This window comes from Anopheles stephensi, chromosome 3, assembly GCF_013141755.1.
Source record: "Anopheles stephensi strain Indian chromosome 3, UCI_ANSTEP_V1.0, whole genome shotgun sequence".
NCBI lineage: Eukaryota > Metazoa > Arthropoda > Insecta > Diptera > Culicidae > Anopheles > Anopheles stephensi.
The window spans coordinates 45159021-45173358 of NC_050203.1; the positions used below are offsets into that span (position 1 = coordinate 45159021).

A 14338-nucleotide genomic window follows, 5' to 3' on the forward strand; every position below is an offset into this window, starting at 1 on the left:
GGTTTTTTTTTCTTGTGAATGAAACCTAATGGGAAATTGATATAAAGTTGTTCAAATTGGTTAAACGAACGCGCAATATCTTAACATCTGCGCTTTTTCGTCTCTAGTCGCTTCTAGAATGATCAACCGCAACCGTGACGAGATCGATGTCGTCGGATCTAATTTAAAACTGGACTTGGAACCATTTACCGAACGATTCACCGCGACGATTAGCGATGCGTTCTCTGATCGACACTTGATTGTGTTATAATAAAGGAGCCATAATTTCCTTAGTTTCGTCGTGCAGAACAGTTCTTTCGGGAGACAAAGAACACACACTCAAAATCATGCTGCTAGGTTATGAAGGTAGCAGAAATATTTTATTTTCCGTTCTCAGAGTTTCACGACGCACACACACTCACAGGACCCGCGGCCTGTCCTACAACTGGCTTTGTTTAATGTCTACGGCACTACTAGTAATATGCTTACGTACCCTAATGCTTAGTCGGATTATTATTAACCGTTGTTCTTAGGCAATTCTGAATGCAATTTTACCGGTGCCCGCTCTTCTGCACTGTCTCTGTGGCGGCCAAGGATAATGGAAATTGATTGTATGGTCAACAAAAAACGCTTACACAACGTCCGGTCCACATTCTTGCATTGCAAGGCTGCGGTGCGACGCGTGTTGTTGTTTTTGAATGTTGTTAAACCTCGGGGCTGACCATTCGTGACCAAATGGGTAAAAAATATGAGAAAATTGAGCTGGGACTTCGCGCCAAAGCTTAGCAAAAAGGGCAGCAAAGCGGACCAACGATTTCAATTCACCACCGGGATCATTCGCGATCTTTCTCCCTCTCTATCTGCCTCACTCGCTCTCGTGCATCCACTACGCGTTCCTCCACTTTTTCACTCGATATCACTCTCTCGCTCTCTTTCTCTCTCTCTCTCTCACTGGCTCTGCTTTTCTTTGTTGCTTAGTTTTACTCGAAGGATATTTTCGACCTGTGGTAGAAGAGAGTGAAGAGAGCCGCCGACGCCTCAGATGTTGCTGTGTTGCCATTGTTACCCTTCCGATGTGTACATTCGAGAAGCGTGTTTAGTAAATTTTAATGATTCCGGACCCGAGTAGTTTCTGAATTTTGGAAGCTACCTGAGGATTCTTCAGATGCCTAGAATGAGAAGAAAGATACAGAGTGTAAAGTTTTGTACTCTCGTAAAACGTTTCCGGCCATCTCTCCCCCCGGGAATACTCACTCTAGCACCGCATTTGGATCGTTTTGCATTTGGTCTAGAATGACGCGCATCGCCGGATCTTTCAGGATCTGCTGCACTGCCGGATCGTTCATCGCCTTATTCCATACCTTCTCCGGATCTGAGTGAACATCCACCGTGCACGCTCGGTATCCTTCCAGCGCTTCCGCGTTGTTCGGATCGATCTCTAAGGCTTTCTGGTAGGCGGTGAGCGCTTCGGACGATTTCTGCATCACCTGCAGAATCTTGCCCTTGCGGATCCACCCTTTGATGAACGTTTCGTCCAGCCGGCAGCAGGTTTCGCAATCCTTCAGGCCCAGATCGAACGCAGCCAGCTTTGTGTAGCAGGCGGCCCGATTGCTGTACAGTTTCGCATCGTCCGGGTTGCGCTTGATCGCGTCGGAGTAGTGCTTCACGGCTGTGCTGTAGTCGCCCTGCTTGAAATACTCGTTGCCCTTTTCCTTCTCTTCCTCTGCCTTGGCCGGATCGATGTACGCTAGTCTCTCCATCTCCTTGATCTGCTTCTCGGTGTCGCTAAGCAACGACTTCACCTCGGGCGTTCGATGCTCCGAGAGCGACTTCTCGAAGTAGGTTTTGGCGGATTTATAGTCTTCCAGCTTGCGGAACGCGTTGCCGGTGCGGGTGAACGCTTTCGCGATTAGCTTGTAGTCCGCCCGATTTTCGCGACCTACCTCAACGGCCTTTTCGCACTCCTCGATGCATTTCTTGAACTCCTTCTGTTCGAAGTATACTGCCGCAATATTGTTGTGGAATGTTATGTCCGTCGGATCATGCGTCAACGCCGCGCGGTAGTGCACAAGTGCGGTTTCGAAATCCTTCTTTTTGTAAGCCGCATTGCCCAGCTCCTTTTCCTTCAGGGCCAGCTGCTTGCTTTCTTGCGTGGCCATTTTCACACCCAGCAGTCTTTGCTTTGTTGTCCCCAAACACGATAAAACGAGTGTTGGTTTGTAAGGAGGCGCAGGGTTAGAAACACCCGGTCGAAACTATTGCGTGTGATGGTAGCACTTTTGCACAAAATACACGCCGATTGAATGACAATCTTTGAGCAAGTTGTAGTCTGCTTCCCGTCCGATGGGTTTCGCAGTAGCCTTGTTCCGAAAACACAGCTCACAGTCGCAATACTGCCGAGACACGTTTTTCTTCGCTAAAACGACGTTTGTTTTTTCTTTTCACCCGAATGTTCGAGAATCTTCTGTTCTCTGTTTCTCTGTGTGTGCGCGTTACCCGGTGGTCTATGAAAATGCAGCGGGAGCATGAGCCTTCAAAGTTGGAGAACATGTCAAAATTGCTCAGCAGGTTTCAGATTGCTTGACAGTTTGTGCTGAGCAAATCTACTGCAGGCTCATTTCAACGTCGACCGCTTTTGTCGGAACTTTTTGCTTGTTTTTCTAAGTGTACTTTGTTTGTGTAATCGGCACAGACGTTGGTGGAATTGTTCACAAACTATGTTTGGAAGTAGACAACATTTTTGAACTTTCGAGGAGTCACTTTTGCACAAAGTGTAAAAACTAGCTTGGAATAGATCAATTGCAGATTGCTGAAGGTCATCAAATTCCAACCGAACTGTGAGTAAAGGGGTCATAATACGAAAGAAAATTCTGTAAAAGATAGATTAAAATGTTGGAAAAAATTGCAACCCTTATTTCAGAATTAAGCCAACACTGAAAATGTCGCCAGTATGTATACACGCAGCAGGGGCGTGTTGTACGTGTAAACGCTGCTTAGGAGTGTTGTTGTGGAACTGTCATTTTGCTAAAATCATTTTGCCGCGATTGCTGAAAAGCAAATGTAAATGTACTGAAAATTTCGTAATGTAACAGGTAAATACAATTTTTTACCGTGCCACTGGTTTGCTTTTCGCTACATGAAATTTGTTTTCTTTCTAGCCATATGGATAATACGATGACGAACCCGTTGGGAATGCATTGCAGTCGAGAAAGTAAAACACTGTTCGTAAACAGATAAATTGTATAATAATCTGTTCGGATTTTGCTAATTATGCTGCTTTTAGCGAAAAACAGTATAATTAGACACTCATCATGCTCGCAGCTTTTTAGTTATGGAAGGTACAAGCATACATTATGAACAGTTCATCCAGGCTCCAGGAGCGGTTCATAGTATAAGCTAACTAAACAGATGCTCGGCGTCTTGAGCTTTCAAACCCGTCAATATCGACTGAGGCGTGGAAGTCCTAAATGTCTCGATTATTTGGATTCTCCATGGCTTCCTTATTTACTTGTCAGGCGCTACAACCAATTGATAGTCTTGGGCGGTTGTAGAAGTTCTCGGTGTCGCTCACGGTATTGCGCCGTCGTCTGTCAATCCAATCTCGGCCTTTCTGGCGGACGCTTCGCTACGCTCCATCTCAGCATGGGCATACCAAGCCCAGTTGCCTGGCTGTACTATTTCCAGTTGACGAAAAATACGCTTGACTTATGACTTGAGAAAAATTATGTATTGGGCCTGGCAAGCCTGATTCGCTCGGTTGTGGATTAACCGCCCAGCTCGTAGAGCTCGCTATTTTAACGTCTTCTCCACAGTCCTTCCACACACACGGCACACGGCTAAAGATCCTTCTGAGGATCATTCCCTCGAACACGCCAGAGAGGGGCTAGCCAGAGAGTCCATATCTCAAAATCGTACTTGATATACAATACATGAACTATGAATATTGTACACAGTCCCAGCGTGGTAGGCCGCGACGGCTATTTTGAGCGAAGAATTTTCGTCAGGCTATACTATAATCGGTTCGGCAGGTCTTGGTGAACGGGACTGCTGCATAAAAGAACCTAAAACCATTGATACTATGTCACCTGCGTAAGTCAGAATCTATATTGTCTTATAGACCATGATCTTAGCAGTGTCCATCTCGTTGGCCCTCTCTAGCGCCATATTGAAGAGACGACAGACGAGCTCATCCTCTGGCGCAGGATCTAAGTAGAAGCAAGAGATTTCTTGTACTTGGGATAGATGATGGAATGATTCCAACACACAAGGTTTCCATTCGCTATCTTACATCTCAGTAATAATTTGAAAAATTTCGCCCTTTTTTCAGTTGCTGCCCTACCATTTTTGATAAATTCGACTACAATTCCGTCGATGTCTGGTGCCTTGTTGTTCTTGAGATAACGTATGGCCCTCCATGTTTCCTCAAGGCTTATTGGCCTCATCTGCTACTGGAGTCCTTAACACGTCTCTGACTCTCGGGCAGTTAGCAGACTAGATCCCCGTCCTTTTTTTCGACAGCAAGGAAAATTACATTTATAGCACAATGTGCTTCTAGAAAAGTTAGTAACGATGATTTTTTTTTTATATGGGACTGCATGATGAATTTTATTTTTATTCGATCAAGGATCTTATTTATCATAGATGATAGCAAATAATCCTACAGGGATACACCAAGCGCAAACATTTTAATATAAAGCAATTGTACTAATGCTTGGCAAGACTATTGCAGCCTTATTAAGAGCAGCTTATCCTTCCGCGGTTTGAATGTTGTATTAGACATCGATGCATAAAAAAGCGTTAACTCACCTTTGACTAGCTTCATCTTTGGGCAAATGTTTACCCTATCGAGCGTAAATCATTAGTGACCTTTCCGTTTGGCTCGAGCCATCAAAAACAGTTGATTGCCGGATAGGCGTACACAACGTTAAGGATCATTGCCCACGGCCAGTGGACTGAATCCTCGTGTCCTTTTGAATTCACGCAAATAAACTTAATCAGTGCGGTTGAACCGAACGATTAGGGTAGTGGACGGCGGTGATTAACCTAATCCCGGTCCGAATGACGATTGAAAGTGTCCGTATGTGTAAATCTCCCCACCACCAACCTCGCTCACCTCGCTCACCCCAAACCGCCGCCCCTTAACTTTATTAATAACGGTTCACAGTGTATTCAATTAAGTATTTTCACCATCGTTAATGAAGGCCAGCGGGATCATAGGATAGGTTGCGTTCGCTTCCACAGGGCCCGTTGTGAGAATAGTTTTGCACCGATGATGACGATGATGATGTTGGCGTGGTGGTGGTAGTGCCCTATCCAATGCAACACTGCGAAACGGCGTGGAGTCGGGGACGATAGTCGCCAGCCGGAAGCACATTAGGACATAATTAAAGCGAATATGTACGTAGTAGTTGTGTAGATAATAGAATTTTATACGCACCAGCGCAGGTCCTTTCAATGGGCGATCTGTGAACGATGGGATGATGGGATGTGCAGCGGGCACCGAAGCTACTTGGGGCTTTAATTTTAATCAAACTTCAGCTGAAGCCGGGCGTTAAATTACACCTACAGCGGCACACAAATCACACATCCAGCGCGGGTCCAGACACTGAGGATGGTGGATCAGGGGGGACTCGCACCATGAACATATCCTCGGTTTATTTATTTGCGTTCCACATTTTCGCATGCACCACGGTGCATTCCACGAGGGTGGGGTGCAGCGCGACTGCAGTCATATGGGTGGCAATGGTGAGTTGAAATAAATTAATTTCATTCCGGTGTCCTCTTTTTTGCAGCCCACATACACACTCACACACTTTCGGGGTAAGGATGGGTGATGTCCTTGCTGAACTGATGATGGCCGTGCAACTGTCACTGCAGTTGTGGCGTCCGATGTGGATGGTCTGTTGTGTTTTGTTTTAACTTCTTCTGATTTTCTTTTAACTTTCTGATTTCCAGCAAAAAAAAAGAAAGAGCTGGAGATTTCTGTTTTAGTAACCGAATTTTCCATTTGCACTATCACTGATCAACTGTTTATTTATTTTGTTGCATTAATTTTTATAGCGTTTTGCACTCTCAAAGGGGGAACGCAATCACGCCTTGAGCGCGCCTGTTCCCCAAACGGGAGGGAGCATTCAGCATAAACCTGCCTGCACCGCTTTTCCGATTGAGGATGCATTGAGGGTGCAAAGCAAAGTAAAGCTTATTGAAACATTTGACTTGCCGGCCCAATCCATTTCCACACACACACACGGCCGGTGCAGCTTCGATTTTACCACACCACATATTAATTTTCCTCCTTTTTTCTCTGCGTTTCGGCTTCCCGGTGGCCGGGTTCTTCGGATTAGCGTGGTCGCTGCATAATGGTGCAAATACGGCCCTTCCTCCTCCTCCCCCCTCGGAAAATACGAACATTATTTCCTTGTTTGTGTACCGCCGCCCCTTCCACCTACGTAGGGGAGCACTCTTTCGCGGGCGAGCCAAACAATCGGCGACAAAATAATATTTATAGTTTTTGGGGCCAAAAACTGGATACGACTCTCAAGCAATAACAACGCCATCAATAAGCTATGCAGGGGGAATGGGAGAGGGGGAGGGGAAGGTGGTTTCAGGATTGGGATTGTTTTAGAATTGCACGGCAAGGCATAAAATTGGCCCTATTAATAATCAGTGCACTGCCTGCACACTGTCGCCACACTGTCGATTGGGCTAACAAAAAAAACGCTTCCTCTTCAGCTACATACCAATGCTGTACGCGCAAAGGCGGCGGGGTCATATAGTTATTTATGGTCATTGATGCTGCAGATAGTGGCCGGCCACTGTTGTGAATGCAATAAGCATTTGGCAAAACGGGAGCGGTCGGGCTGTATTTCTCTCGCACCTTCCGGATGTGTATGAATATTTGGTTTTCATCATATGCATGCAACAACGTGATTGCCGGGGCATGTTGTTTTATTTCTTAAATACTATTTGTTAATTTTATCCCGACCGTTGGCGCAGACTAGTACAATTTAAATAAATAAAAACGTAAATAACTTATTTGTCCTCTATTGTTACTTCTTATTATTTTAAATCTCACTTTCAGCGCAGTGCATTGTTCTGCTTAAACAATGTTTAAAGCTTCATTGATTTTCTTATGTTAATGCTGTACGATTTATTACCGCTTTAGTTTTTCAATTAGAGGATGATGGTGCTCCACAGGACAGGACTGATTTCGAATTCAATCGAGACTGTCTGCTCGCATTCAGCGCTGTGACTATATCTCTAGGCGTAAATCTAGTTAAGCCAACCAAACCTCTTGAGGTAGTCTGATTTTAAAGCTTTCAATATGACGCAGTTGGAACGTTTTTCTGTACTCAAATTCACAGAAGATTTGCCGAAATGGTTTTCGGCCACGCTGCAAACCAGAAATTATTTGCTACGCAGAAACTAAAGGTTGATTCCAAAAAAAAAAAAAAAAATCAAAATCAAAAGCATTTGAATACTAATTTGTCATTAGCTTTTATTCGAATTAACTCAGATTCCGCCTAACTGGGTGTGTGCTGGAAATAAAGAAAAACATTGCGAAGGGATGTTATGATATGCACACACCTTTGTTTCTCTTCCTCTTCCTTGGCATTACAAACCTCGAGAGGTCTCGGCCTGCCATTGCTGGCTTTCGGTGACTTGATTTTACCCATGGCAAAGTAGTCAGCCTTACTTTCGGGGAAGCGGTCTGGATAGGATTTGAACCCCGGCCCTGCCGTGTGAAGGCCGGTGCCGCTGTCTTTTCGGCCACCGGACCACCCCAACTGAACTAGCAACGACTTATCTCTTGTTTGGTTGCCCGCTCATAGCCGTATTCTTGGTAATGGAAGTGAAGACCTATTGCCCCAAAAGAGCGCTTCACAAGGGTCTCTTTTTTGATAGGCTTTTCCTACCTCACGAGCATATGCGTGCCCCACAGTCTCTCTGCACGGCTCGGTGGCAGAGTGTGTGGGACACAGATGAGCTTAGGAGGTTTTTCTATTCTATTACGCCCCAAGTGTCCTTGAAACGCTGGTTCCATGGCATCTCAGGGGATCATTGCGTTCATTCGAATGATGTCTAGGCTCAGGTCTAACCATTTCGCATTTGGCGTGCATCGTCAGCGTATAGGACAGGTCGACTGCAAAGCATGTGGCTGCGGCCTCGGATACCACGACATAGATCATCTTCTAAGGTCTTGTGTGGAGTACGAGGCTGAACAACCCTACTTATAGGAACACAGTGCGGGACATCGGCAGAACGCCCAACTGTCTTATACCAGATCTGCTGGGGTTCGGGGTTGATACCTGCCCGAGGTCTATTTTTGAGTTCTGCCGAGCGAATGGTGTAGTAGTTTGGTACCTTTCCTTCTTTTCTTCCATTACTATTATTTGCCTGTTATTTGTGTTGTATGTATGATGGTAGAGGGGCTTAGGCCTTAGGGGGTATGGCGGATAGGCGGTATCTATAGGATCCCGAACAGCAGGCGCAATAGAGTGATGAAGAAACACTGGATCAACTTTACCATGGAGTACCACGTAAAGCGCCTTCCGCTCAAGTATTGACGGGATGTGATGTCCACACACGATACTGATCCTCGCAAGCCACGGTACCACGAAGTTGGATGACGGAATAACAATTAACGGATCGGTCTTCCGGGATAAGGAAACTCGACCGCCTTTTCACGGTGTGGAGAAGGAAATCTCTCCATACCGATGTGAATAGTATTTTGTTTTGTAATCTAGTTTTAAGCAATAAAAAAACTAACTATAACTTCGATTATTTAGGCTTGATCTGGTACATTACATGCCAACTTTAAAGCATTTACGACCATAGCAAATGATTGATAGTACAGCTTCTCCGAGATATCAGGAAACTGGGAAGCTACTATTTAAACCAGCCCTGCGTAATTTCACGCGCTCAAAATTAAACACCATTTTTGTTGCCGACTTACTGACTATCTTAGAAAACTTGTGATTGATTTCTATTTTTACACTTGTCTATGATGTTTTAGCTCAAATTTGTGGAATTTAGAATCCTTTAAGGGTGTTTTATTGAAATTGGTTTTGCTCATATTTGCGCCATTATTATCCCCAAATGTGTGTCCTTGAAAATGGCCCAAAACCAATAAAAACTCGCTGATGAAACCATACTGAATGTAAGCAACACTCAGCAATTATTGTGCTGAATAGTAAAGGTAAAATCAAGTCAAGCGGAGCCAGAAATAGTAGGATGAGACCGTTCGAGGTTGTACTGATAGTTCGAATCAAATCCCAGCTGAACCGTTCCCCCTTAGTGAGGACTGACTATCCAGCTACGTGGTATCATGACGTCTTCTTCTTCTTCCTTGGCACTACAACCTCGGGAGGTCTCGGCCTGCCATTTCTGGCTTTCTGTGCCGCAGTATAGTAGTCAGCCCTGCGTACGGGAGTCGCGAAGTCTAGTAAGTCTCATTAAGCCTAGAAAAAGAAGATTCTGCATGTTGCTTTGCAGTAGTGGCAGCTATTACTGTATGTAAGTCGCATCTCTTCGACTCCACAATTTAACGAACCAATTAATGGATTTAAACAGTCGTCACGTAAACTTCAGGTTTCCATATTCTGGAAGGTTTCTTCCAGTTAGGAAAAATTAAAACTGATTTTGTTTTCTCCAAAATTGGGGCAATTTATCTAACAGTTCATACAATTGTTGGATAGCGTAAGCTACCTGCTAAGCTGAACAGCCAATACTGAATTTAAGCTAGCTGAGCTGATAATTGACACAGCTACTATAATGTCATCGAACCCACCAGCGCCATCCACATCCTTCAAGAGTTCGCTTCAAGCATTGAAATTGAAAAAGAAAAAAAAACAGTACTCCGTAGATTGTGATATATGTGCCATGTAAATAACGCAATGTTAATAGCGCTGACTCGCCCGTTGAACGTGCGAAACATTTTTCTTGAAAATTAACTTACAACAATCAGCCAGAATGGTGCATAGCTTAATAATTAGTTGGCGGGAAAGTTTTGCTCACTGTGCCCGAGCGTCTTGGCGAGCAAAGATGACTGTTCTGCGCTTCGCGGTGCGTTAATTTGTTTCTTTTCCGGACCGGCATGGATCCGGTTAGTAGTAGCAGCAGCAGCAGCAGCTCCGCGGCGATGCACTAATAAGCAGTTCTTCATTAACATCGCCGCTGAGACTGCTTTTGTTGTACGAAGATCGTCTAGCTGTGGCTCCCCGGTACCGGAGCACCGCCCGGTTGGGAGGATTTTCATTTCAAGGATTATACTAGCTTCCTTGCCAAACGGGACTCGCTCGCAACCCTCAACTACTACCCGTTGTGCTTGTCGCCCGGTGGTGTAGCGGCGTCAGATCAGATGCAACACACCGAAAACAACGCGGCAAAAGATGCAGATGTACTCTACCTTCCGGCCAACCGTCGTTCTCCAACAGGCCGAGGTGTTTGGTGTGCCGGGATCCGGGATAAGCCCCCGGGTGGATTTGGTTGCTAGCTGACGGTAGCACAACAAAATTACACATTTTTGGTACCGCGGCCGTAGCGGGCTGGGGCTATCAGTGCCGGTAAGGACGGACCGACGAGAACTGAGTCCTGCAGGGAACCAGCAACATCGCGCACGAGTTGGAAGAAAAGAACAACAACATTTAACATTTTATGTACCGCTCTCGGGTACCGCCCGTACGTGTGCTTACCCACATGGCTCATTTAGGCCACCGGCGGGATGTTGACGGGAACTGGCGCAACTAAAATCACACTCGCTCTAAGGGTTGTTGTAGAGTGGGACTTTTGATTACAGCTCTAGCAAACTAGGCTGAAGAAATCAAGGATTTGTAAGACCACAAATGGAAGGATGTTCAATCGTTTCTTTATTCGTACGGCTTCCTGCATCATCTACAAAAAAAGAAGTATCAATCGGACGTCTTGAGACTACCGGATGCATTAAGATGTCTCGAACTATTATTAGTATATTGAAATTGTGTGAGAATTTTTTGTTGTACACTTCAAAATTATTTGAAAAAAAAACTAACTAAACATTTGAACTTTCGGTCCATCAGTTGTTTTGTGTGTCCCGCAGTTTCGCTTTCGCGTGCAGATCGCGAATTATGCCGTATAATGCTAAGCTCACGTGAAATATACTGGAAACTGTTGCTGCCAGTATTGTGCTGCGTGTTGCTTCGTTCCCGATGGTGTGTTTGTGCTTCCCTGCTGGCGCTGACACACGAAGAGCAAGGAAAAGGGTTTGCAAGTTCGCGACTTGCACAAAAACACCCACTTCGTCCTAATCCTGCCATTCCTTTCGTTTCGTCAAGCATTTTGGAGTACCGCCGTTGTTGGTTCGTGGTTGGGAAAATACTAGTCAGAATTCTAAACGCAGACGTTGTGTGACACGATCGCTGTTCGCGAAACAGGGTTTGTCCCGTTGGCGAAAACATCAGCCGCGGCCCCCGGTGGGGTAGCATAAGTGATATTATATTGTCTATATGTTTATTATGCTGTTAGCAGATAGTGCTTGACAAAACTGAAGAGAAATTGAAGATCTTGCTGCAGCGTCGGGGTGCCACCGGCGTTATTCGGTGGCGTTACTAGATGTGCTCGGTACATTCGCTCACCAGGGCGGTATGATATGATAGTAATGTGTGCATCCCTGTGGAGTATAATTTTACGGGGATCGTTTTCACCGGAATGAAACACAACCATTCCCCGGCGAAAGCGGGACCTCAGGCAGATAAGCCAAAGTGTTACGTGTCGTATGCGGCTCGCTGTCTGTAATGTAGTCGTGTAAAATAATAATGATGCTAAAATGTTCCAAATTTGCTACCGTTTGCCATCGTCGGCGAGGATGGTTTGGTGTGGTTGTTCCGCAAGAAAGTTTGTTGTCGGATGATGCTACCTGCGGAGACTCGTGCGGTCACCGTGGGATATATCAACTGATCCTGCATTTGCTGGCGGGCTAAAACAGGGGCTATGGTCGGGTATGTTAAGTAAAGGTAGGGTGAGAATAATTGTTATAACGCATCGTTTCAGCAGTAATAGCGAGGTAGTGATGCTAAGCGCACAGTATACAGTGTAGATTTGATAGAGTGGTGAAACAGGACGCTAGGAAATAACAAAAATGACAAAATTCTTCAAACACACAACACATTGTTGTGTTGTAGGATTAACAATAACATCCCGCCAATGGGGATTGAAATTCGGAATGATGTGTTGAAGCGTGCTTTCCCCGCACGTCGACAGCACGTTCTGTTTGCTCGCCGCAGATTAATTAGAGATTATCGTTTCGGCATTTAGTTTAGATTTCATTTCCAGCAAACCACCCGGTTCGATAACCCACCACAGACACAGACGCCAGGCGTCTTAGCAAGGGAAACATCCGCACCCGTGGTATCCGGCCGTGAACGGAAGTGAGCGGCACCGGCTTCTTGAAGAATCTCCAAATCCGTGTCTTAATCGGGTATGGGAACGGCTAAGCGCAGGCAGGTCGGAGGGAAAGCATTCACCGCACCACTGGTTGGAAGGAAGAAGCATCGAATCGGAACCGCAAAACCGCATCATTATTGTTGCGGTCGGAACGGTGGCGTAAACCTTAAACATTATCAACTGGCGAAATCTCTAATCAAACAATTCACAGTACCCGCGTAGCTCTAGGACCGCCGTACCATCCGGCGCCCCACGGGACATTAGCCGTGTGTGTGTGTGTGTGTGTGTGTGTGGGATGTAGCTTTTTAATGTTACGCTCCCCGCCATCCTTGGGGTTTTGCGCTTGGCGCTTCGTTACGCGAAACATCACACAAAGCAGCAGCATTCCGTGGGGATGGCATCGCATTATGTGTCTTTGTCCGAAATGGCACCGAGAGCGATTCTTGCAAACGACAGGGATCGTGTGTGTGTGTGTTTGTGTGTCCTTTTGCAACGATCGCCGGCAACTTTTGGCCATATGGCGTGTTGCGTTCGAATGCAGCCTGGAGGCGACCGCCCAACTTGATCGTATGCGATTCAATTAAACGAACCTACGTGATACAAAAGTTAAACCATTGCGGCACTAGCGGTGGCGGCGATGGGGGTGGTTTGCGGGTACAGCCGTACGGCTTCTTGCCGCGCGGTCGGCCCGGACCAAGACAAATTGAACGAGAGCTAATCTCGAAACAATTAACTTCATTAAAGGAACAAAAGCCGCTAGAAATAATTGAAAATATAATATGATTCAAACTGATTTCAATTGCCGTGCTGTGCGCTGTCCCAATCGGAAGACGATGCTGTTTTCGAAGGGAAATTATAAACCAGCCACGGAATGCAGCAAACCACAAATCGTGCCCGGTTTCGGGTGGGATAGGCCGGAATGGTGGTTTATCGCATCCTCGCCAGGCTGTTGAACGATGGCAATATTTGGGAGAAGTTCTACGGATCCACAGCTAATAGTGCCCGTAGGGTTTAATTATGTCCACTTCACGTCTCAGCAAAGACTTTGAAGTGTGTATGTGTATGTACCCATTTGCGTATCAAGACAAGGACGGGGCAAAGTTCACGGTCAGTGATGCTGCATCGAGACGTGCAACCGAACCGATCTGCCTGACGGATGAAGCATTCAATAAGTCGATATCAGCAAACATCAGGAATCAAGCAATCGAACGATGGCGAGTTGACGCTGTTAATACGAAATGATGTATGATGTGCTGGTGTTGGGCGTGTCAAGTGTTGCATTTTTGAAGATCGCTTGTGTTGAGGAACGATTGATTGGTGCGTATGAATTGATGGTATGATTTAATCAGGAATCAAGGAGCAAGTGCAGCATACTATCTGTGCTTTGGTGATTAAAACTAAGAGAGGTAAGTATTTTTTATTTATTCTATTTATTTAGTAGTTTGAAGGCTTGGCGCAAGTGATGGCTTATTAAAAAGTTCACAAAATAACAAGGCATTATCCCGGGAGCGCTAGGATGGGGGCTGGTCGTGGAACAGTTGTCCAGGTCTAATGTGGATGTTGTATTGTAGATGTTTTGGGGAATATTCCGTCCGATTCTATCTATGGTTATGAAAGTTGTAGGCTGGCTCTGGTGTTGGTAGAAGGCTCTAGACTGTAACAAGACAAGTAAAACATCTGGACAGTGCAAACAATCATTTAGACTTACCGATCACTTCCGAGCCCAACTCCAACGAAATCAATGAGAAGTATCTTTCATCCCAGTTCAGCCTTGATACCAGACTGGGATGAAAGATGCTACTGTAGTAAAATACGCCAGTCTCCCTTTTTATGGCAGTGTCGTCGAGGACCTTCAATCCTGTTGCTCTGTCAACGGATCACACCCTTAACAAGATCCCTAAATCACCTCCATTAATTGCTGTTGGATTCCGGGTCATTC

The 14338-nt window shown here is 45.6% G+C and overlaps 1 protein-coding gene and 1 long non-coding RNA gene across 2 annotated transcripts; one reads left to right on the top strand and one right to left on the bottom strand.

Moving 5' to 3' along the window:
* Positions 1-324: 324 nt before the first annotated feature.
* Positions 325-2642, bottom strand: LOC118511115 (stress-induced-phosphoprotein 1). Its single transcript, XM_036053840.1, has 2 exons — positions 1234-2642; positions 325-1148 (listed from the first exon to the last, which is right to left on the bottom strand). The coding sequence occupies exons 1-2, from the start codon at positions 2136-2138 to the stop codon at positions 1076-1078; spliced, it is 978 nt and encodes a 325-aa protein (XP_035909733.1). The 5' UTR covers positions 2139-2642; the 3' UTR covers positions 325-1075.
* A 22-nt stretch (positions 2643-2664) lies between these two features.
* Positions 2665-7124, top strand: LOC118511135. Its single transcript, XR_004906111.1, has 3 exons — positions 2665-2816; positions 2900-3071; positions 3138-7124. It is a non-coding gene; the product is annotated as an uncharacterized LOC118511135 (long non-coding RNA).
* The last annotated feature ends 7214 nt before the right edge of the window (positions 7125-14338 follow it).

Excerpts from the sequence above, each read along its gene's own strand:
- LOC118511115 (XM_036053840.1), bottom strand. The coding sequence starts at position 2,138 with ATGGCCACGCAAGAAAGCAAGCAGCTGGCCCTGAAGGAAAAGGAGCTG. Across the intron at positions 1,149-1,233 it reads GATCCAAATGCGGTGCTAGA|GCATCTGAAGAATCCTCAGG; the intron begins GTGAGTATTCCC and ends TTCTCATTCTAG.